Below are 23203 nucleotides of genomic sequence, written 5' to 3'. Positions count from 1 at the left end.
GGACGGCTTAGAGTCTGGGAGTTTCTGAACGAGCTCCTCCACAACAGCCTGCATCCGCCCATGGGCCTCCTGTCTCCCGCTCCTGTGTGATGAATAAATTGTGTGCAAAAAGGACACTCTGGACGTTTCCTCTCTCCTTTCTGCCATCTTCCTCTCTGGGGATGCGGGTTCCTTTCTCCGATGATTGATGATCGTAGTTTCTACAAAGGAGCTATATTTTGCTCTAGCAGTTTTCAGTCTGCGGCAGGGATCCCGGGGCCTCGTCACCAGCAGGAGCCCAGTGCTTTCTCTGGGCACTGCGCCCTCCCTTCTGTGCAGTGAGGCCCGCAGCTGGCCAGAGCTTCCGACCCGCACGCCTGGGGGCTCCCCTCCCAGCCCACCACCCAGACCCCGGTGACGGCAGACAGAGCAGGGCTGGCCTCAGGGCTCCAGAGATGGAGAGGAAGCCGGCACCACGTCGCCCTGAGCTGCGACAGGTAAAGGCATCCTTTTTCCTCTCCGTGTCCTCAGGCCACATTTCCAGCATCCCCGGAACGGTCAAGGGCAGGGCCGGTGTGCCCAGCTGTCACCACCTGCTGTGGGATTCCTCAGGCCTGCTGAGGCCGGCCAGGCCTGTCCAGGAGGCAGATGGCCACATAAAAATAGTCAGGGGCCTCGAGGTGCCACTTCTCCAGCTGTTGTGTTGAGCGGAAGCCAGATTTGGGGGGGTGGGGGCCTCAGTGAAGGCATCGGGGCAGCTGCATTGGAAGGCAGGGACGGGGGCGGGGGGTGGGAAAGTCTCACCCAACAGAAAAGTCTTGCGACACCCCAGCTCTCCCTGGAATGAGCATCCGACACAGCGGTTCTCCTGTTCATCAGTTTCTAGTCAATCCCACTGCAGCTGAAACAGGTCATATAGGCAGAGCTGCAGAGCCCCGGCCTGTCTCCTGCTCAGGAAGCCAGGGTCTAGGCGGTGGGTTACGGGTTCAGTGAAGTCAGGTGAGGACGTCTGGTGGCTGCTGGTTGTACCTGAGTCAACAGTCATACAGCTCACACCTGAGAACTGGGGGAGGGTCGGCCTCATGTTCAGTGTTCTTACCCCAATCAAATGAATTTAAAAAATAAAAGAAGCTGGGGTCGAAACGTGTGGCTCGATGGTTTACTTGGTTTTCTCACCTGTGAAGGTGCAGTGGGTACCTGCCTGGAGAGGACGGTGGGTGAACACATCGCGGAAGAACCAGGCCCCCTCCTGGCGCTGGGACCCTCTGTTTCTCCCTGGAAAGGATGAGTGAGCCACGTGGCAGGTATCTGGGAGTTGGTCACACATAGATTTAGGAGGGAAGGGCTATAGAATCGGGGTGAGCTGAGCCATGGGCGTGGGTGGGATGTTTTCTGAATCTGGGGCCAGAGAGGCCTGTGGGCGCGGGCGCTGCCGCCACCCACTGCATTCCTGGCAACAGCTGAGACAGCTGGAGGGCGGGCTTGGCCTGAGCTGCATCTGACTCTCCAAAAAGCCATGGCTGTCTTGTGGGGAAGAAGGAAGAAGAATTCACACGGCTTCGCGTTGGTACTACGTACCTTATCTCAGGCACCCTCCCAGCAAGGCTGTCAGCAGAGGAAGCCGCCCAGCCCAGAGCCTCCGAAGAGGGAAGGCACGCCGGACCACTCCCCACCTGCCCTCCATGCCCACCACCCCTGCAGGGAGCAGTCAGGACCAGACACAAACCAGCAGGAGAGGTGGGAAAGCAGTTCGGGCAAACACCTGGAGGATCATAATCAGCTGGGAATGATTCTGACTCTTTTAAAAGCACCACCTGAATTTATATTTAACTCGAACAAAACCCTGGTGGAAACCTCTTTGTTTAGGGAGGCATTATACAATTCTTCTTCATTTCCCATTGTAATATTCTGGGCCCTCCTTTCAGAAAAGGAAAGTCCTTCAAGGCTGTGAATTCTGTGCCTCTTTTCTTCCTTCACAATCACTTAGTGCAGTTGCATGTTAAGTCATGTGCTGAGTATTACAGGCAACACGCAGGAAGTCTAGTCTCCAACCTGAGGAATTTATAACCCAGCCCAGGAGGCAAGACTTCTAAACGTGGAATGCCTGGGCACCTGGGCACCTGGCAGGTTGGTGGGCGCATGGTGTGCGGTTGGTGAAGACATGGGGCAGGGAGCAGACGAGAGCTCAGCCCTGACATACCTACTCGGTGTTTCACATCCAACTGGAATCTGGGACCAGAAAAAGGGCCCATCAGAGCATTGCACCTGCAGGTGGCAATGATGCAGATTAACTTATTTAATCCAATCTACAGGTTTATGTAGCAAAAAGACAAACATTCCCATTTGCGCTTTTAGTTGTGAAAGTACAACATAGCTTTAAATATCTTTCCTGGAAGCTTCTCCTTACACAACAGGCCAGTGGGTGAAAAGAAGGGCTGGAAAAAAAGATGATCAGGTCCAAAAGATCCAGAGATGTGCAGGGGAGGGGCAGGCAAGGTGTAAGCGCCGGGGGGAGGTGAGGAGGTGACTTGAGGGTCTCTTACAGGAAGGGGAGGGGGAGTCCCCAAGGTGGACAGAGATTGTTGTCAGGGGTCCAAGGTCCAAGCAGGAGATACGGCAGGGAGAGGCGGTGGCCAAGGAGAGCAGGAAACAAGAAGTGGGGGCTGCCCAGGGAGAGGCTCCAGCTCCTAGGAAGGCTGGGGCCAGGGACCCACAGCAGTGTCCAAACCACAGGGAAACAAAGTTCCGTGACTGGAACCAAAGGTCAGAGTTTAGAGCAGGGACAAGCAAAATTAAATCTTTTCCACGAATGATATTGCAAAGCAAAGACAAGGATAACTAATCAGTGGACACAAGTTCTGGCCTATAACATATCACAAAAAATGTACCCTGGCATGTATATCAACGCTCACGGGATTCATCACCCACAAGGCACTGGAAACTACCAATCAACCTCTGGATGTGCAGGCGGGGCGTCCCCTGGGGCTCGGGTGTCCCAGGAAACCCCACCTCTCTGGTGCACAGCTCAGCTCCAAGCTGCAGGTCCAGGGCTTTTGCCCTAAGGCCGGTTGCATCAGTGGCTTCTCCGCCCTCCAGCCTAGAAGTCAGTACCCAAGGCTCCCAGCCTAGATGGCAGATCCCACGTCTTGCTAGGACTCGTTGGTTCGGCCAGCCAGCCAGCCCTGCCCGTGCTTTCCTGGGGGTCAGCTATGCCTGTGCAAACATGTCCTGTGGAATTCTCCTTCAGCCGTTTCCACAAGCCTGCACTCTCACACACTCAGGGGCAGCCTGCTTCCTTAATATTAACATGAAAATAGTAAGCATGACGGCGATCACTATTTGTTCCAGCACATCACATTAGCATAAATGTTATTTTTCGTCTGTTGCAGACGTTGCTAAACCTCGCGAGGATTATAGTCAGGACCTAACGCTGTCCAGGACGCAGTAAGGACTGTTGAAGAAAACAGGGAATAAATCAATGAATCATCACTGAAGACTTAAACAGTATCCTATGACGGGAGCAGGTGGGACCCAGCTGCTGACCTTAGCAGCCTTGGTGCCAGTGAGCGGGTCTGAGGGCCAGGCAAGGTCCCGGGGACGGTTCCCGGGGAAACGCACGGCCAATTTTCCCTGTACTTCTCACCCGCTTCAGCATGGCGCTCTGTTTGCCCCTCTCTGTGTCCCTCTCCCCTTTTCTCCTCCTGCCCTCTTCTCTCTTTCCTGACTAAAAGGTGGAACTTACTGTTTGTTCTATCAACTAAGTCAATATTTGATTTTAAATAAAAGGTGGCTGAGTATATATTTCTCCATCATACACACACACACAAAAACAACTACCTTCCAAATCACATAATCACTTAGATCAATTTCTATTTTGCTTAATGTACCCTTAATTTTTTAGAGCCCAGTGGTCTCAAGCAAGCAAGCAAGGTTGCCTTCTACAACCCGGGATGGAGATGTGTGTTTATGGGGTACCAACCACACATGCCGAGCACCTGCTCTGTACAGGGCGCCAAGAGAGAAAGAAGACTTTCCATATCCCCCCACAATATGCCCAGCCACCGTGCGGGGCTGCAATTACAGCCCACGTCTCCCTGCGGCAGAGTCGAAATGAAGCCCACTTGCCTGACCTCAGACTCCCCGTGGCACTGACCTTTCTTAGTGGTGAGTTATGTGCCCCAATGTCCCCAAGGAGAGGACACAGCAGAAGTCACAGAGAAGGGGACAGAGAACACTGCAGCTCTCCTGAGGGGGGTGCGGATGAAATAGCAAGGGGAGGCATGCTGGGCAGAGCCAGTAGGAGAGCACCGCCCATTCCCCCCCCACCCCCCCTCAGCTGGGTGCCGTCCTGCGGCTCCCGGGCCACCTCTACCTGGATGGGGTCTGGCCTGCAGTCCCCGCAGAGGCCTTCCTCTTAGAGAGAGGGACATCAGGGCTAAGAAAAGACAGCAGGAAGTGTGTCCAAATGTTATTAATTAATTAATGATGTTTGGGGGTTGGATGTTGTCTTTTGTTAGTTTTCAGTCTTTTCCAACTTTTCTGAAGCTTGTCTATTACTCTCCTTTTTAAAAATTGTGGTAAAAAGCACATCACCTGAAATGCACCATTGTGGCCGTTTTTAAGTGTTCAGTTCAGTGGTGTCCACATTTTTGGGTACAGATCTCCAGGACTTCATATCTTGCAAAACTCATCGTTTAGTTGTTTTATTTATTTATTTATTTATTTATTTATTTGGCTGTGTTGGGTCTTTGTTGCCGCGCGCGGGCTTTCTCTAGTTATGGCGAGCGGGGGTTACTCTTTGTTGCGATGCGCGGGGTCTAGGCACGCAGGCTTCAGTAGTTGTGGCTCGCGGGCTCTAGACCGCAGGCTCAGTAGTTATGGCGCATGGGCTTAGTTGCTCCGTGGCATGTGGGATCTTTCAGGACCAGGGCTCGAACCCGTGTCCCCTGCATTGTCAGGCGGATTCTTAACCGCTGTGCCACCAGGGAAGCCCCATCTTTGGTTTTTAATGGAAAAATAATATAAAGACTATATTTAAAAATATTACCTGCCCAAGGCCAGTCCTGAAAGCTGCTGGACCTCAGCTCGTTTAAAAAACCCTGGTGAAGGCATGTCTCCTCACCTCCCCTTCCCCAGCCCCTGATGGGAACCCTCCAGAGCTGGTCTCAGTTGGCGGCCCCCGGACCCCCACCCCATCCAGCACTGTGTCCCTTCCACCCTCCTCACTGATGGCTGCTGCCTCTGCCCCAGCCCCGCACACCCTGCCTGTGTGTTTGAGATAAGGGGCCGGGGTGGGGGGAAGCTCTGGACACCTGGCTGCAGAGCCCTTGACCCCCATGTGCTGCAGAGGGAGAAACGGGCTCCGTGGTCACACAGCTTGTCAGGTGGTCACGGGGGACCAGATCCCATGGTTCTCTCACCCCATTCAGAGCCCATCCTTTTACAAGAAGCTGAAGCTGGGGATCAGAGAAAGTGGTCAGGATGGAGCTGACTCCACGTTTCGGAAAATAAGGAATGCAGAGGGTGAGGCTTGGCTGGTAAAAGCCATTGGGTTCGTTACGGGTGAGACATTGTTCCTCTTTGCTACAGAACGTGGTAACAATTCTGTTACCATCCGATCACATCTGTTATAAATTTGATTTTCTAGACAGCTTTATACATGAATTTCTTCTTCATTGTGCACTTCCTGGATACATGCTCACTACTTCCTTAAAAACAGATGACTCAGGACTATCAGATTGCATTTTAGGTGAGCTGGGTTTTGTCTGATGTAACTTAGGATGGGTGTTGATCAGTCGTAGGATGTGAGAGCTGGCAGGGAATTTAAAGACAGTCTGGTCCTACTCACTCACCTGCAAATGAGGAGACTGACTTGTCTGAATCTCGAGCTTCCAGGAGGCAGGGTTGAGCATCTCCTCAGAGTTTCAATTCACTTCCCGCGCGCGCGTAGAACAAAACAGGCTGCAGTCACCCTCTGTGTGGCCTTCCTCTGGCCCTCCATGGGTTTACCATCACACATCCCACCCTGTCTGGACTCTTGTCTAGAAAAGGCACAGAAAACAGAGTTGTACTTTTGTTCCCAACCCTGCACAAGATCGGCCGAGGTGGGGTGTGTGTGTGGGGGGGTGCCTGTCACCTGTTCACCACCGTCCGGATGAACCCAACACAGAGGCAGGTGGGGCGGTCAGAGCTGCGAGCGAGAGCCCGGCCTCCTTTGATGTCCAGTTGTCCTACTAGTTGGGCAGGCTGGCTGTTGACTGCATCCTAGCCAGCACAATGCCGGCACAGGACAGACACACAGCTCACGCTGGTGGGTTGGGTTGGACCCGAAGGAGCTGTGTCCCCAGCTGCCTGGTAACCATCATGGAAGGAATAGGGATTCATACGCCATCCCCACACACACTTGGCTCCTGTGGACCAAGGGAACCTGCCCTGGTTTTGAAGACCTCCAGCCTTTGGAAGCCCTTCGGGGACATCCTCCTTGTCCCTGGGAGCTGCCATCCTGGCCTCTGGCCACTCCACACTCCTCTGACCCTCTCTGTCCCCAGTCAGGAAGCAAAGCCCATCACCACGCCATCACCTAGAGAGCCCTGGGACTGTTGCCGGCTGGCTGTGCTCCCCACTGGCCGGCTAAATCCTTCAGTTCATCCTCCACCACCACAATTTCACTTGCAGTTTCCAAACCGACGGGAGAGTTGAAAGAACAATCCCGAAGCAAAATGCACGCCCACACCTTGTCTGGGCTGGGCTGTGTGAACACTCAGCCACATTTCTTCCCCTCTGAGCACACACGCCCACCCTTCCTATGAAGCACGTGAAGGCAGGCTGCCTGTACCCCCGACATCTCATTATCACACTTAAAATAACATCGGTTAGACATGCTCCACGCTCCACACCTGTTCTCCAAAGGCCTGTTGGAGATGAAAACAACCGCAGCACTTGGATCCCATCAGGGCCGCTGTCTCTCCGTCGCGGTTCTTTCCCCTCCCTTCATCTTTTTAAAATCCTGAACAATCTTTGTGGCTTTATTCTGAACTCTCTTCGAGTTTCCCAGATCTTCTGTAATCAGATTTACACAGAAATAAAAGGCCCTGCACTCCGTGGCTTGCTCAGCCAGCAAGGCAGCCCCCCCGGAGGCCCCCACTCTGGCCACCTTCCCTGTTGAGAAAGGGAGGCTCTTCATCATAAAGTAAAACTCGAGGTGGTTGCAGCTGTTTGAGATGCTGAGCCTGGAAAGGCTGGTCTCATTTTTCAATGGAATAACTGAAATCCGTGAGGCAGAGGGCAGCTCATCAGGCAGAGGGCCGAATGGTCTAACCCGCACACCACCCCGAGCATTAGGTGCTCTGTGACCCTGTGTTACAGGGTCTGGGTCTCTGGCCCAGCTGTGATCACGTGAGGGATGCAGTCAGGCCCTGACCTCCGGGGGCCTCGCACTGGGCAGGGCCGCAGCCCCTGGGCCTCTGGAATAAGTGTTCCTCTCACATCCACTTGGCCTGTGAGCCTGGTGTTCTGGTTGGTCAAATATTTGTTTAAATACTATATATGAAATACGACTTTTCCAAAGAATTAGAACCCAAGAAAATTTACTTTCCTAGACAGCACGACGGGGGCCAGTATATAATAGGTCTGCAGGTTCCACTCGTAACTAGGACCCTCAGGTGGACCCACCAGCCACATTCAGGCTCCACGGACACGGGCCCAGGGCCCACTCGCTAGATGAGCAGGACCTGAGCTCCCCTTTGCAGAACTTCCAGGGAGGGAGCTTTGACAGCTTCAAAATGGCTTTGTTGAAGGTGCAGATGGTGGAAAAGCCCAAGAGTCAGCTCAGAGCCTCGGCACTCGGCACTCGGTGGCCCCTTCCCTCTCGTCCCAGGAATCGACACCCCACCCCCCTGGCCCCGCTCCACGGCACTGCCCAGCCTCCACTCCCTGTCCCAGCACCTGCCCCTGCCTGACAGAGCACGGGTGGACAGCCACTCCCATCCCAAGCACCGTCCTTTGTCCACCAAGAGTCACATCACATAGAAGCACAATGGTCCCATGTCATTACACTTGTCAAAACCTAGGGTTTTAGCTGCAAATAAGGCCACAGGTGGCTATCACCAGCCTGGTCCCAGAGCTTGACCTGGTCCCTTGGGGTCTTTCTCCAGGGGCTCCTCAGGATTTGGAGAGGACAGGATGGAACCTACCTCCCCATCACCATGACTTTCAGACACGGGCAGGGAGCAGTGAGACCTGTCCCCAGGGTTGGGGGGCTTTTTCCCACCTATATCCAGACCTGGGCAGTGGCCCCAGGTCCTTACCCCGTGTGGTGACCATGGAGGAAACAGGGCAGGGCGAGGGGCTGTGGGAGGTGGAAAGCGAGCAGACAGGAGGTGAGGACCCAAAACTCTGTCCAGACGGGGCCCTGGGTGGTGCCCCTCCCACTTGGGGCCACCGGGACCTCAGGACTCCCTGCCCAGACATCCCTGAGCTTGCTTCAGGGCCCCCTCCTCCCACTAGTGACTGTGACACAGAATGTGGCCCAGGGATGGCCATAGTTGGGGGGGGGAGAAGAGATGGACCGAGGGCTGGTGTGCACAGGAGATGCTTCCCGCGTGGGACGCAGGAAAGGTTTCCGCAAGCCTGATTTGTAGCTGCTGTGTCTTTAGCCTGCCTGTGCCCTTGCTTGGGCCCCGTCCATGTTAGGAGCAGGGGACCCTTTCACTCCCACCTGCCTTAGCGGCAGTGACACCTAAACTTGGAGGGGTGGCGTGCAGATTCTGTACAAAAGCGTCTAGCACTGAGTCCTCGTCACCTCCCCCTCCCCCCTCATGGTGCAGGGGGCAGGCTGTGCCGCTGGTCAGCAGGGAGAGCCCATCAGAAACTCCAGTAAATCAGCCTCCCCCCCATCAAATCCAGGTGTCCCTGAGGCCATGCCGACACCTATTCTCTGGCTCCAGTGAACACTTTGGACTCAAATTCCACCCAAGGACTAGCTTTGGTGAGGTGGCCATTTCAACAAAGCACTGGAGCTGCTGACGTGGGCACTTCTCTTTACTCAGGGGCTTGATTCCGCAGGGACTGAGCAACCAGGCTCTTCCAGGAACCACAGGCCCTCCCTCCACTCCCTGCACCAGACTCAGCACCAGCACACAGATAAAGGGAACATTTCTTTGGAGTCAATAATTAAATTGAGCGATGGCAACATGCAGGCTAAGCAAGGGTGCTTGCTGGGTTGTCTCGGGTCCTGACTGGGGGCATGGGCAGGGCTGTGCCCCCTAACCTGCTTCCCCAGGTGCCCTGTGTGTAAAGAGGGGTATGGGAACCTACAGGAAGGCAGAGAAGCAGCACTGCAGGGGAGGGTGAGGGGGACAGGGCAGGGATCTTAAGGTTAAAGAAACTGACCCCTGAAATTGGGAACGTTTGAAAAACTCCAGAAGAAAACATTTTAAGTTCTCCACTTCTTTCAAACCACACACACACACACACACACACACACACACACACACACACACGTGGCACACAGGAGGCATTTGTGGCACAGAAATACCTGTGAGCCCCGCCTGGCCAGCTGGGCTGCCCACAGGAGTGGCCTGGAGAATCCTGGGTGTCAGGTGGAGCTGTGCCCCTGGGAGGCTGGCAGCGGGGGCCCAGGCTGCTGGGGTGACAGCCCCTGCGGGTTGAGGACCACTGAGAAGGTAGGGTGGGGGACCCAGAACCCTGATGCCAGCAGCTAAGGAGTAAAGACTTTACCTGCTGGAGGGGCTGTGGGCAAACACTGGGGAAGGGGAGGGCGGGGGTTCAGAAAGGTTGGGATGCACCTTGTAAAAGGAACAGGAAACCAAGCTTTGCACAGAAGAACTGTCTCCTAGGCCGGGGGAGGGCTTAGCTCATTCCACAGGGAACCCCCGACTTTCCGTGGCCCCAGCGGAGAGAGAAGACACACGAGCTCCATAAGATTGAAGTTTCCTCCCTCCTCCAGCTTCGCAGTTATTCACACGCAGGAGATCCGCGTCCAGACCCCCTCCCAACAGCAAGGGAGGCCCCGACCCAGCGATGGGGAAAGTGAGGGAACCAGGCGGACAGCCCAGACCCCTGCCCCTTCCAGGGCCGACAAAGAGCCTTTCCTCCCAGATTACGGATGGAGAGGCTGCGTAAACTGTGCAGGGCGAGTGTGTGTGTGTGTGTGTGTGTGTGTGTGTGTGTGTGTGTGTGTTCGTTTTCAGGTCCAGCCATGTGTTCACTTTAATCAAACTCCATCACACACTGTTCCAAGTGCTCAGAACCTAAGGGCACCTGTATTTCGAGACGGAGATACAGTAGGGCGGAGACGTAAGAACCCGTGCCGGAGCCTGAGTCGGGGGGCGGGGGTCAGAGTCGCCCCGAAAAACTCCACTCCCGTGTCCCACAGCCCTCTACACGGTGGGTTTGAACCCGTGGCGGGCGGGAACCATAAGCACCCCTAGGCCTGCGGTCCGGGAACCCGCGAGGGGTCTCCGGTTTCCCTCCGCGCGGGGCAGCGAAGGGGTGGGGAGAGAGCTTGTCCTTCCCGTCCGCCGCCCGCCCGCTGCGTCTCCGCCCCGACCCACTCGGGTGGGCGCCCCAAGGACCGGCTCTTTCCCGGACCGGCCCCCCAGCAGGGGTCCCTCCACTGTCCCCGGTCTGTTCTCCCTTCTGGGACCGCGCAGGGTCGAGGCGGCCCGGGAAGAACGGGCCCTAGGCTCCGGCGCGCAGGCTGCGGGGAGGAGCGGAGGGAGGCGCACAGACCGCTGGGGGCCCTGGGTGGGGGTAAGGGGAAGGCGCAAGGACCGCGGGGGCGAGGGGGTGTGAGGCGGCAGCTGGGAAGACCCGGCCTGGCCCGGGGAGATGGGGGAGGGCGCACGGGGGGCGGGGGCGGAGGGGGCGAGGCCGGGGGGGGGGCGGGCCCGGCCATTGGCCAGGGCGGCTGGGGGAGGGTCGGGGAGGGGCGGCTGGCGCCGAGTCCAGGGCGCCGAGCGGCTGGGCCCGCAGTCGCCGCGCTGTCCGAGCAGCGAGCGCCGAGCTCGCGCCGAGCTCGCGCCATGAGGGAGATCGTGCACATCCAAGCGGGCCAATGCGGGAACCAGATCGGCACCAAGGTGGGCGCGGGCCGGGCCGGGCTCCCTGCGGGTGGGCGGCCCGCCCCTCCCTAATCCCTCGGGCCGGGGCAGCGCGGGAGGACCGGCGCGGCCGAGGGGGATGTCACCGCGGGACCCGGCCCCGCTCCCCGTCCCCGCGGCCCCGGAGCGCCCGCTGGCAGCTCAGGCGCGCCTGGAATTCTGCGGCCGCTCCCCGCGCGCCGCCCGCCTACCGGGCCGGCCCTAGGGGAGCCGCGGGTGCCAGGGCCCCGGGCTGACCGTCTGTCCTCCGCCCCGCCCTTTGCAAGTTTTGGGAAGTGATCAGCGACGAACATGGCATCGACCCTGCTGGAGGCTACGTGGGTGACTCGACGCTGCAACTGGAGAGGATCAACGTCTACTACAATGAGTCATCGTGTGAGTGGCGCGGCGCGACCCCGCCCTTCCCCCATCCCCGGCCATCCCTCTCTGGGACCCCGGCATCGCCCTGTGGAACCCCGGCCATGCTCCCCCTCCCCAACCCGCGGGGCCGCCCGGCGCGTGGGTGGCTCACCCTGGAAAAATCCTCCCAGCTGTAGCCGGACGCCGGGCTCCTCCCTCGCTCGGGGCGGGAAATCCGACGTCGGTTGATTTCAAACAGCATCTCGTCCTCCCCGGCGGGTCTGAGCTCTTGAAGCGGACCCGCTGCTGCTGTGATATCAGCTTAGTGGGTCATGTCCGGCTCTTATTAAAATTTATTTTATCTTTTAAAATTTTATTTCTTAAAGTTTTTGGCTAAAACTTTGAAAAACACTCCCTCAAATGATTTTTCTGGCCCTTTGCAGACCTCCAAAAAGACTACATCCCCTGCAAGCTGCAACTACAGACAGAGAGCGTCATTATCTGGTGGAGTTTAGTAAAAATTCCAGGTTGTGGTTTATCCAAGTTTGAGAATAGTATCACCCTTGTCCTGGGTAGCTACATCTATATGGTGGTTACATTATACTTTATTTTTGTAACAACGTTTATTATAAAAGTGATACATGCCCTTCACAAGACAACATAAAACTAAGACATTGAAAGAACACCCAGGAAGTGACAGGAGCTGCCCTTCCATACACATGTGTCCCCGGCCCCAGAGATAATCACGCTCTGTCTTTGGAGTTACTACTGCTTGTCCACATGAGAGCTGGGAAGAACAGGACACATAAATTACTGGGCTTTAAAAAGGTCTGGAACAGCAGGACACGGATGGTGAGATTCCTGGATGGAACTGAGAAGAGGGCAATATACATGGCACTTGCTGGTCACCCTCAGGCCTAGCCTGGTGACATTCTTTCTTCAGCTTGGGTGTGTGCGTAGCAGGATGGGTTGTAGAGCAGTTCCCAATGCAGTCCTAGTGACCCCACCCTCATGGAGACAGTTTCTTGCCCAGCTGGTGTGAGCATGTGCTTACAGATGAAACGGCACACGGCCACACTTGTCCATAAATGAGACAGTCTCCCGGGAAACAGCCGTGGACGCACCTGGAACAGGTGCTCAGACTCACTCGTGTGTTCACGTGTGTGTGAGGGAGGGAGGTGCCAAAGTGTCCCAGCAGCTCTGGCACTCGCTGCAAGTACGATTTCCGTGGAGCTAAAAAGTAGAACTGCCCACGGGTAAGAACTGGAAAATACAGGCGGCAGGAGGTCGGGAGACCTCGTTTCTCATCCTGCCTTTTCCAGGAACTTCCTGTGCCCTGTACCGGGCTGGCTTCCTCATCCGGACAAGTCCGCGGTGGACTGTGTTCTCTGGGGCTCCCCTCCCCCAGGGCTGAGATTCTGTGGCTCTAAGAAAGCCCGCTCTGTACATCTCAGGCGGCTGTGCTGGTGGGACTTGCTCCCGGGAAGTCCATTGCCTTAGGAACCAGAGACTGACCCTTGTGGGTGGGCTCTGTTCTCTTCCAGCTCAGAAGTATGTGCCCAGGGCCGCCCTGGTGGACTTGGAGCCGGGCACCATGGACAGTGTGCGGTCTGGGCCTTTCGGGCAGCTCTTCCGGCCTGACAACTTCATCTTCGGTAGGTTCTGTCTTTCCTGCTTTCTTCTTCCTCTTATTTGTTTATTTATTTATTTATTTTTATTTTGCAGTATGCGGGCCTCTCCCTTGGCGGAGCACAGGCTCCGGACGCGCAGGCTTAGCGGCCATGGCTCACGGGCCCAGCCGCTCCACGGCATGTGGGATCTTCCCAGACCGGGGCACGAACTCGTGTCCCCTGCATTGGCAGGTGGACTCTCAACCACTGCGCCACCAGGGAAGCCCCCTCTTTTTTATTTTTTAAACATCCAGCTAATTTGGGTGCAAGATTAAAAACATCACGTGGTGTAGAAAAGCTTAGAATGGAAATCAGCAGTCCCAGCCCCATCATAGGCAGCTTCTTTAAGAAAAGTACCCTCTGGGCTTCCCTGGTGGCGCAGTGGTTGAGAGTCCGCCTGCCGATGCAGGGGACACGGGTTCGTGCCCCGTTCCGGGATGATCCCACATGCTGCAGAGCGGCTGGGCCCGTGAGCCATGGCCGCTGAGCCTGCGCGTCCGGAGCCTGTGCTCCGCCAAGGGAGAGGCCACAACAGTGAGAGGCCCGCGTACCACACACAAAAAAAAAAAAAAAAAAAAGAAAAGTACCCTCTTGGGGAAAAGTAACCTTTGATTCTCTAAATGAAATGCTTACTGGTGATAGTTCTTGATTTTGAAAATTTTTAGATATTAACTTCTTTTTCCCTCTCATAAATGACTATCCTAATATGGTAATAATTTGTCTTTGGTTTTTATGTTGCTCATCTTTTAACTTCAGTGTGTTTATATTTCTTCTTCCATCATCTATAGACAGTTGTTCTGCTTTCTTTCCAAAGGTTGGTGCCATGTGAATTTATTAGTTTTGTTGGATTTGGGCAAATCTTCCTTCCCCCTTCCTCCACCCAGAAAATGATGGCAGCGCCTGTTCCCCTGCAAACTCCTAAAGAAATTATATCAAATTAAACGAAGTGGCACTGTTAGTGTGACCAGCCTCTTTCACCTTGGAGCCATGGTTTTGGGAGTCAAGGTTACTTCAAAGTGTACAAGAGGAGGCAGAAACTTGGAAGATTTTATTGGTACATGAATTGATTCCCTTGTATTAGAATCAGGCAGTGACCTGTTATAAAGGTAGAGCAAGATACCTTCAGCGAGGTACATATTCACGAAGTTTATGAGTCCTCTTGGTATCATCCCCTTCCCCATCACAATGACAACCTACACAGGCAATGGGACAGGCGAAGCTTCTGACAATTTGTTCAAGGGTTTTTGTCACCTTTGATATTTCAAATAGACCAGGACGAAGGTCTCTGGTGCCCCTTTTATTACATCAAAAAATCTAAATTACCAGTATTTTTATAGTCTACAAATGGGGACATTTATATTCTTTACCTTTTGCTGAACTAGACTTTACATAATTGTTCTCAAGCAAAGATGCTTCAAGATCCTACCATCCAATATGGTAGCCACTAGCTACATGTGGCTATTTAAATTTAATTGAAGTTAAATAAAGTCAGGCTACTTCCTCAGTTGTACTCGACACACCCAGTGCTCAATAGCCAAGTGTGGCTAGTGGCTGCCATATTGGCCAGTGCAAAGATACAACAGTCCCATCACTGCAGAAAGTTGTATCAGACAGCAGTACTCACAGCCTTAATAGAGATATTCTACCAAATTAGGGGAACGAAGATGGTACTGATGTGAAACAGCTTTAATAGAAATTTTTAAAAGTTGACACTATGTTTAACTAAGAAAATAACATGTTTGCCATGGGGCATGGAGAGGACCCAGAATGTCTGAATGCACTGTGGTGTGCTGTTAGGCTCAACAATTGTTTTTAAGTCATTCTCCAGTTAATAAAAGAGGCCGAGTTGCCTGTGAATGGAGATGGTTCACCCCCATTGCCTTCAGAGTTGGTGAATTAAAAAAAACAGCATCATTCCATTTTCAGATACAGTTTGAAGTCGTTTAAAAAAAACACTGACTTGAAGTAAGTGTAATTTTAAAAGTGGAAGTTCTCTGCATTTGAGTTTTAAACATGAATATGCTTTAGAAAACCCCAGTTTTTTGTTAACAAACTGCTCGTTGCATAGCAGTCATGCCTATTAGTGGGAGAGAGTTTTGTGGGACAAAGCGAAGCACCAGGAAGGTTGACCTTAGGCCTCTCTGTACGTGTAACTTTCTCTTCCAGATTCAGGGCTGGAGGGGAGTCCGGGAGCACGTAGCCCTAAGCTTTACCCCACACCCCGTGTGAGCTGGAGGTGAACCAGGGGTGGGCTCTGAGGCTCCTGGGATCTGTTGCAGTTTCGTGTTCTACAATCTGGAGCCACTGGTTAATGTCCCAACCTCTATTGCAGAAGATGTTCAACTCCTGACCCCCAAATATTTAACTGGGAACGTCTGTTGCTATGAGACAGTGGCAAAATATTTTCAGAAGCCTCCAGCTTCCTTCTTTTGTCAATGGCCGAGAAAACCTCATGGCTGATCATGCTGTAAACACCGAGGAAGCCAAGTGGATGGTGTGAGCTGGAGGGAGGGGAGGGTCAAGGCCAAGGGGCTTCACTGGCTGTGGCTGCCTGTCGCCCGGTGTCCCCACTGCACTCCGGTCATTGGTTTCCACGCTGTTTAGTGAAATCATCCTTAGTCCCTCGGGGCAGCTGAAGGTGCATCTGCTCTTCACCAAGCTCCAGACGGGAGGCTGGCCCGGCGCGTGCTGGCTTGGTGGGGAGGTGCGAGAGTCGTGGGGGCCTAGGAAGGATGTGATGGTTTTCCAGCCTCATATGAGAAGGCAGCCAGCCAGGTTTCACCATAAAGGGAGTCTGTGTTCCCGAGCGAGAATGCAGTTACCTGCTGGGGGGGAAACGCCCCAAGGGGCCGTGGCAGGACTCAAGGCTGCCCCTCTGGAGTCTGTCCATCTCTGCCCCCCGGCTCGATGGCCTCGCTGATGTCACCAGTCCTCTGCTCATAGATATTTAGCTCTTGACCTTTTCACTATTACAAACTGCTCCCTGGTGAGTCTCTGTCCACATGTCATTCTGCACGTTTTGGGTAGACTCGCTGAGTCAATGGGACCAACCTTGATCCTTGTCGCTGACTTGCCCCCTATGGAGGCCCGTCCTCATGCCCCCAGTGGCTCCAGTGTGTGTGGGAGGGCCTTGCCCCAGACCCCCGTCAGCACGGTGTTACCAAGCTTTTGAGCTCTGTCAGCTTCGTGGAGGGTAACCGAATCTCCTTATTAGTTTGCGTTTCCCTCGTGAGGAGTATGCCATGGGTTTGTTACTTGCGCTTCCCTCCCTGCGATCTGTGCGTATATCTTTGCCCTTCTTCCTAAAGGCTGTCGTTGTCCTTATGGATTTGTAGGACTTCTTTAGATGCTTCCGAAGGGATTCCCTTGGTATAAGATACGAATCACTAATAGGCAGTACATCTTAAACTTACTGAAGAATCACAGAATTTCGGTGGTTCTTCTTTTACAGACTTGCACTTTACACCACAGGGCTTAGCACTGATGAATGCTGTGCAAGATCCAAAGACATTTGAGCTAAGACTCCTTCCCCATGTGTGAGGCCGCCCCCCGGGATAACTGCAGAATCCGGGGGTGTCCGAGACCAGGCCCTGCCCCCAAGCGCCCAGAGCCTTCCTTCTGCTGTGGTGCTAGGCGGGTCTCCAGGGGCAGCCCCGGCTGTGTCACTGCCACAGCTGTTTCCCCTATCGGTGCACGGGGGTGGTGGTGAATTGTTGCCACCAGCGGGTGTAGACAGAAATCAAGGGAGTGTCTTTGGCATAAGGTGGGAGAGGTCTGCACAGCATGTGCCAGCAGCGCCTTGGCCCCTCTGCTCCTCTTGTCTTCTGAGTCCACCTGACGCAGCTGAATCCCCTGCCGGCTCCACCTTCGGCAGTGGGACCACCGTGGTCTCTTTTGTTCGATATGTAGGGAAAGTTTGATAAGGGGGCTGATGGATTTATTTTTAAATTTTTTATAATACATGATTCTTTTCAAAACCAAATTTGATATACCCAAACTGAAGAAATACAAGGCCTTAAATAGCCTTCCTTGCTTCCTCAACAGCTGACCATTTTAGCGGCCCTTACACTGCCTAATTACCAGTTAATGAGAAATGGCAGTGCCTTGTCTTTTTAATTTATCTTTAAATCTCTGCATCATTTACTTTGATTTTACTGCTTTTTGTAACTTACCTTACAGTGTGCTCTAGAATTCAGTTCCCAGTGGTTTCTCTAATATTCCTTAAAATGCATATTAACATATTGATTTGAGTTGAAAATTAAAGTCATGTTTTTCTGACAGAAAGTAAGTCCAATCTACAGAATCGCTCTGATAATGAGGGCTGCCTTTGCCAGTTAGGTTACATGGCCAATAGTTTTTACAACCTGAATAAGCTAAATCTGCTAAACCTAAAAATTTTGACAAAAATATATTTAAAACGTTTCGTTAAAAACCATATTTGCAAAGTTGTGTTGGAATTAAGATTTCAAAATTTCCAACCCTGTCTAAGTATACGGGACCACACAAAGAGCCTTTCATTGAAAGCATTAGGTAAGTCTTGGTGCAAAGCCTTTTGGACCAACAGAAGGAAAGTGTGATTGATGCAAGTCAGGTGTTTCCAATTCTGCTTTCCACAAAATTGAGTTTTGGGCTGAAAGATGATTAAAAATACTTTTTTTTTCTTTTTGGCCGTGCCACGTGGCATGTGGGATAGCCAGGGAAGTCCCTAAAAATACTTTCTGATGATAGATCACCATTTGATTTTTTTTTTTTTTTTGGTGGTATGCGGGCCTCTCACTGTTGTGGCCTCTCCAGTTGCGGAGCACAGGCTCCGGACGCGCAGGCTCAGTGGCCATGGCTCACGGGCCCAGCCGCTCCACGGCATGTGGGATCCTCCCGGACCGGGGCACGAACCCGTGTCCCCTGCATCGGCAGGCGGACTCTCAACCACTGCGCCACCAGGGAAGCACACTGTTTGATTTTTGGCATTTAACTCTGAAGATCAAATAATTCAATGACATTGTTAGAATACAATTGATTCCATTTACATATTTATGTGAACAAGACTTCTCAGTATTTATATATGTAAAAACAAAGAAAAAGGAATAAAATGGATGCCAAATACTTCCCCGGTTGTCCAATGGTTAAGACTCTGCACTTCCACTGCAGGGGGCACAGGTTCAATCCCCGGTCAGGGAAGATCCCACGTGTGGTGTGGTGTGGCCAAAAAAAAAAAAAAGAAAAAAAAAGGATGCCAAACCTTGTCTCATTCTGGCAATATCTGATGTTCACACTTGGATAAATGAACTAATTGAAAAGAATACAGTTATTGACATTTTAAACACCTTGTGATCATAGGAATTTTTTTTTAAATCAATTTCAACTTAGGATTTATTCCTGTTTTTTTTTTGTTGTTGTTGTTGTTTTTGGCCACGCCGCGCGGCTTGTGGGATCTTAGTTCCCCGACCAGGGATCAAACCCTGGCTACGGCAGTGAATCTGCCAAGCCCTAACCACTGGACCGCCAGGGAATTCCCTGTTCCTGATTTTTACATGGACTCTGTGGGATACATTTAATAGAATGATGTATAACATGTTTGTTTTCAAAAGGGAGTATTTATAGTACCTCGGAAATTAAAATATCATTTGCAACTATTTGAATTTGCAACTATTTGAATTTGTGAAGACGTTAGATGTCAGCTTAATGTTGGGGTATGTAGTTTTTAAATATTTTCAGGGCTACAGAGCAGTGGTGTCTGAAGAGCACTGCATTACAGGAAATGCGCAGTGTCCAGACAAGCAAAAACGAAAATAAGTTCCTCCCGGTCCTCTTTGCCAGATCTTTTTAAGTGCATCCATTCAAACAAACACAGGCCTGTGTATACAGCTTGGAAAAAATGCTTTGTCTACTGATGGAGCTTCCATTTTATAACGAAGTGAACTGAAAGTTAGGATTTTAAATTGATCAGCCAACCTTTCAGATTAAAAATTTCTTCCATAAAGTAAAGTAGAAATAAGCATGTTGGGGAAAAAGCACCGTTGTTTAAAACAAACAAAAGACCCAAAACAGACTAACGAGAAGGTCTCTTTCTGGTTACTTGAACTCCTTGGAAAAAATACAAAGTTTCACATGTGTTAATCTTACTACGACTGACTGGAAGCAATTTGAGGGCAGGAATGACTTCCTGTGCTGGGTGTTTAATTACAGGTGCAAAATAGTGGGTGCTCAGAAACTTTTGCAACCGTAATTCTGGATGATGAACGAGAAGCCCAATTAACATGAGAAAGTATTACTGTTTCGAAAAGAAAGTATTTGTGCGTAGTACAAAATTCTGAGAGCCCAAAGGAGAGGGGAAAGCAATTTGATTTTTTGGGTTTTTTTTAGCAATTTATTTTTTAATGTATACTTTCTGTTCTCTGTCTTTTACCTTGTGGGAGAATTATCTACTTAAAAACAAGAATGGAATTACCAGGTCAGAACACGCGTACATCTTAAAACTGGCGGATTTTCCTTGTCTGAAGCAGCTGCCTGCCCTCCCACGCTCCTGCAGTGCTGGGGGACCGGGGCCCAACCCTCGCTCTATTATCTAATCGTTTCCTAACACACTTTAAATGTACTAATGGCCCCGCGCAGCTCCCCCCGCCCCATAGCCCTGTCGGAACCGTGTCCCCTCTCTTGCTTGACTCCAGGACAGACCGGCGCCGGGAACAACTGGGCCAAAGGCCACTACACGGAGGGCGCCGAGCTGGTGGACTCGGTCCTGGACGTGGTGCGGAAGGAGTGCGAGCACTGCGACTGCCTGCAGGGCTTCCAGCTGACCCACTCGCTGGGCGGCGGCACCGGTTCTGGGATGGGCACTCTCCTCATCAGCAAGATCCGCGAGGAGTACCCCGACCGCATCATGAACACCTTCAGCGTGATGCCCTCTCCTAAGGTGTCGGACACGGTGGTGGAGCCCTACAACGCCACCCTCTCCGTGCACCAGCTGGTGGAGAACACGGACGAGACCTACTGCATCGACAACGAGGCCCTGTACGACATCTGCTTCCGCACACTGAAACTGACCACGCCCACCTACGGGGACCTCAACCACCTGGTGTCGGCCACTATGAGCGGGGTCACCACCTCCCTGCGCTTCCCTGGCCAGCTCAACGCCGACTTGCGCAAGCTGGCCGTGAACATGGTGCCCTTCCCACGCCTGCACTTCTTCATGCCCGGCTTTGCCCCACTCACCGCCCGTGGCAGCCAGCAGTACCGGGCGCTGACAGTGCCCGAGCTCACCCAGCAGATGTTCGATGCCAAGAATATGATGGCGGCCTGTGACCCCCGCCACGGCCGCTACCTGACCGTGGCCGCCGTGTTCCGGGGCCCCATGTCCATGAAGGAGGTGGATGAGCAGATGCTGGCCATCCAGAACAAGAACAGCAGCTACTTCGTGGAGTGGATCCCCAACAACGTGAAGGTGGCCGTGTGTGACATCCCGCCGCGCGGCCTGAAGATGGCCGCCACCTTCATCGGCAACAGCACGGCCATCCAGGAGCTGTTCAAGCGCATCTCGGAGCAGTTCTCGGCCATGTTCCGGCGCAAGGCCTTCCTGCACTGGTTCACGGGTGAGGGCATGGACGAGATGGAGTTCACTGAGGCCGAGAGCAACATGAACGACCTGGTGTCCGAGTACCAGCAGTACCAGGACGCCACGGCCGACGAGGGCGAGGAAGGTTTTGAGGACGACGAGGAGGAGGTCAACGAATAGAGGCGCGTCCCTGCCTTGGACGCCGTGGCTCAGAGGTCCTTCCTCCAACCCTGGTGAGTCTCCTGGCCGCTGAGGGGAGCCCTGGTCCGAGTGTGTGGGGACGGGCCCCTCGCAGAGGCAGCGAGACTGTCCTGTCCGTCATCCGGGATGAAGGACATCAGAAGAGTGGGGACTGGCATCCCTACCCAAACATCAGACCAGAGAGGACTTGAAAGAACTCATGGGCCATAAATAAAGGGCTAAATAAATAAACCTCACCTTCTCTTAAGTGTTCAACCATGTCTGGGAATTAGGGGGTTAGAAACCGTGTGTTTCATCCTATGATGACACCTGGAGCCGCAAGGTGCCGCCTCGTACTGGACGTGCAGCTCTGAACTCGGGAACAACCTGGTCACAATAAACCCTAAGTGCCCCTCTGTCTCTCCAGCCTCTGCTTCCCCGACAGCACCCGCCCCTTACCGGGGTGCAGCCCTGACAGCTCACTCCACGCAGAGAGGGGCTTCTCTTGCGTTGGAGGCTCTCAGGCAGCCCTGAGATTCTTTAATTGGTGGCTACAGAAAGCAGCGCATCCCCAAATAAAAGCCCTTGTCCCCACTTGTACGTCCCCAGCACTTAGGCCCCCACGAATCTTTCCTGCGTACGGCCCTAGGCTAATCCACCCAGCCTCCCCTAACAACCTGGCTGAGATTTGGAGGAGCACAGGATATGACCCTCAGGCTTCCAGCCAAAGCTGGGGACACACAAGCTCAACGTGGGTGGGGGGCCAGGTGGCGGCTCTGGGAGCTGCTGTGCTTCCTTCTGGGGCTGCAGGGCCAGCAGGCAGGCCCCGCACAGGGCACAGGATCCCCCGCTCCCCCCAACTCACGGTGTCTGCTCCCTAAGACGCCTTTTAGGCTCAGCCTCCATGGGGCAAGCAGGCTCACTTCCCAGGTTCTGGCTTCTTCCCCCTGGAGGGCACTGTGAGCCCAGCTGCTTCAGCCCAGGGAACACGAGCGTGTCACTCCGGGTGGAAGCATTTTAATGCTAGTGCTGGACCCCCTAACCAGCCTCCCCACCCCTCGTGGGTTCCTGAGGAACTGCTGAGCTGAGCCCCTGCCCCATGGTGGCCCTCTGTAATTGTATCCGCTGCGCCTTGGGCAAAGTGACCCACAAAACACGCAACATGGCTTGAACCGAGGTGAGATCCTGTTTTTGCAAAAATCTAACCATTTTGTGAGACTACGGTGAAAATCTCTCGCCGCCCCCATCTATGCTGGACCCTCACTAGGTCTGACGGGCCTTGGAAGAGAGACGAGTGCCCTGAGCGCCGGCTGGAGGCCAAACCCGAGTCAGGCCCCGACACACTCATGCTCCGCGGGTGTAGAGAGGAGCCGCACTGAGGCCGCAGCAGCCACTCCGGGCCCCACTGGCCGCCGGCCATGCAGCACCTCATACAGCAGCGCAGGGGAGATGTGGGTCACCACCTGAGCGCCATCAGGCCTGATTCACGACTGGCACCACCCAGGAGGCTCAGCAGGGGTGGCGCACACTAGCCCCCTCTCTGCAGGGCTGTCCTCCTCACCTAACAGCCTCACTCAACAAGTGCCCAGAGCATCCCGTGAGGAAGGGAAGGGAGGCTGTGATCGGTACCCCTGCAGCCCCAGCTCCCGGGATGCTGTGATGCTGTTAGTGCTTCTGTGGCCTGGTGAGCTGGAGTATGGAAGAGCGGTCCCAGGCTGGGCGGGAGGGCGGGGGCTACCCGGGCCACCTGCCACCCCATCGGTCCAGTGCTCCTCCAGGACGCCAGCCGGTTCTGTGCCTGAAACCTGACAAGTCACGTCCCACAACACATCTGCGTCAAGAACACACAAGCAAGTTGGAATAACGCTAAAGGAGACAGCTAAAAAGTATTAAAAATGCAGAAATATGTGGTGCCTCCAAGTCCAAATAATGGCACTTGAAGACCTACATCTTCTTTGGGCCACCTTCTGGCGAGTTCTGACCTAGGTCTGTGGCACTGTGGACTCTGGCTTTTCTGGAACCACAACAGCACATCACTCCCTTCTAACAGTAACAGTGACCTCGCGGAAGGCGCAAGGCTTCCCAGCCCAGTGGCGGTGCCCTGCAGTCCAGCCTGCCAGCCCACAGTCCAGTGGTGGTTATACATCCGCTGCAGACCCACACGTGAGACCAAGGCCCGGTCATGGTCAGCCGAGTGAGGATGTGCTGTCACGGGCTCACTGACTCACTTGGGCCAACACACTTCACACCCCGAGTTCATCCTCCAGGATGAACAAATCTAGACTTCCTGAGCATCTTGTGGGAGCTGAAGAGAACCACAAACCTGAGACCCTAACAGTGACATCATTCAATTCCTTCCC

General features: G+C 53.6%; 1 protein-coding gene and 2 long non-coding RNA genes across 3 annotated transcripts; 2 read left to right on the top strand and 1 right to left on the bottom strand.

The window, feature by feature from the left end:
* The first annotated feature begins 784 nt into the window (after nucleotides 1-784).
* LOC141276171 (uncharacterized) lies at nucleotides 785-3776 on the top strand. The gene is made up of 3 exons (XR_012325295.1): nucleotides 785-978; nucleotides 1164-1283; nucleotides 3369-3776. It is a non-coding gene; the product is annotated as an uncharacterized lncRNA (long non-coding RNA).
* A 592-nt stretch (nucleotides 3777-4368) lies between these two features.
* LOC117307737 (uncharacterized) lies at nucleotides 4369-7783 on the bottom strand. Its single transcript, XR_004521621.2, has 3 exons — nucleotides 6876-7783; nucleotides 5832-6020; nucleotides 4369-4975 (listed from the first exon to the last, which is right to left on the bottom strand). It is a non-coding gene; the product is annotated as an uncharacterized lncRNA (long non-coding RNA).
* Nucleotides 7784-10956: 3173 nt separating this feature from the next.
* Nucleotides 10957-21111, top strand: TUBB6 (tubulin beta 6 class V). Its single transcript, XM_019920743.3, has 4 exons — nucleotides 10957-11081; nucleotides 11369-11477; nucleotides 12986-13096; nucleotides 19780-21111. Exons 1-4 carry the CDS (start codon nucleotides 11025-11027, stop codon nucleotides 20841-20843), a joined length of 1341 nt encoding a protein of 446 aa, XP_019776302.1. The 5' UTR covers nucleotides 10957-11024; the 3' UTR covers nucleotides 20844-21111.
* The last annotated feature ends 2092 nt before the right edge of the window (nucleotides 21112-23203 follow it).

The sequence above is a fragment of the Tursiops truncatus genome, chromosome 13, assembly GCF_011762595.2.
Source record: "Tursiops truncatus isolate mTurTru1 chromosome 13, mTurTru1.mat.Y, whole genome shotgun sequence".
NCBI lineage: Eukaryota > Metazoa > Chordata > Mammalia > Artiodactyla > Delphinidae > Tursiops > Tursiops truncatus.
Note: the sequence above shows the minus strand (reverse complement) of the source record. Positions and strands in the feature narration are given on the sequence as shown.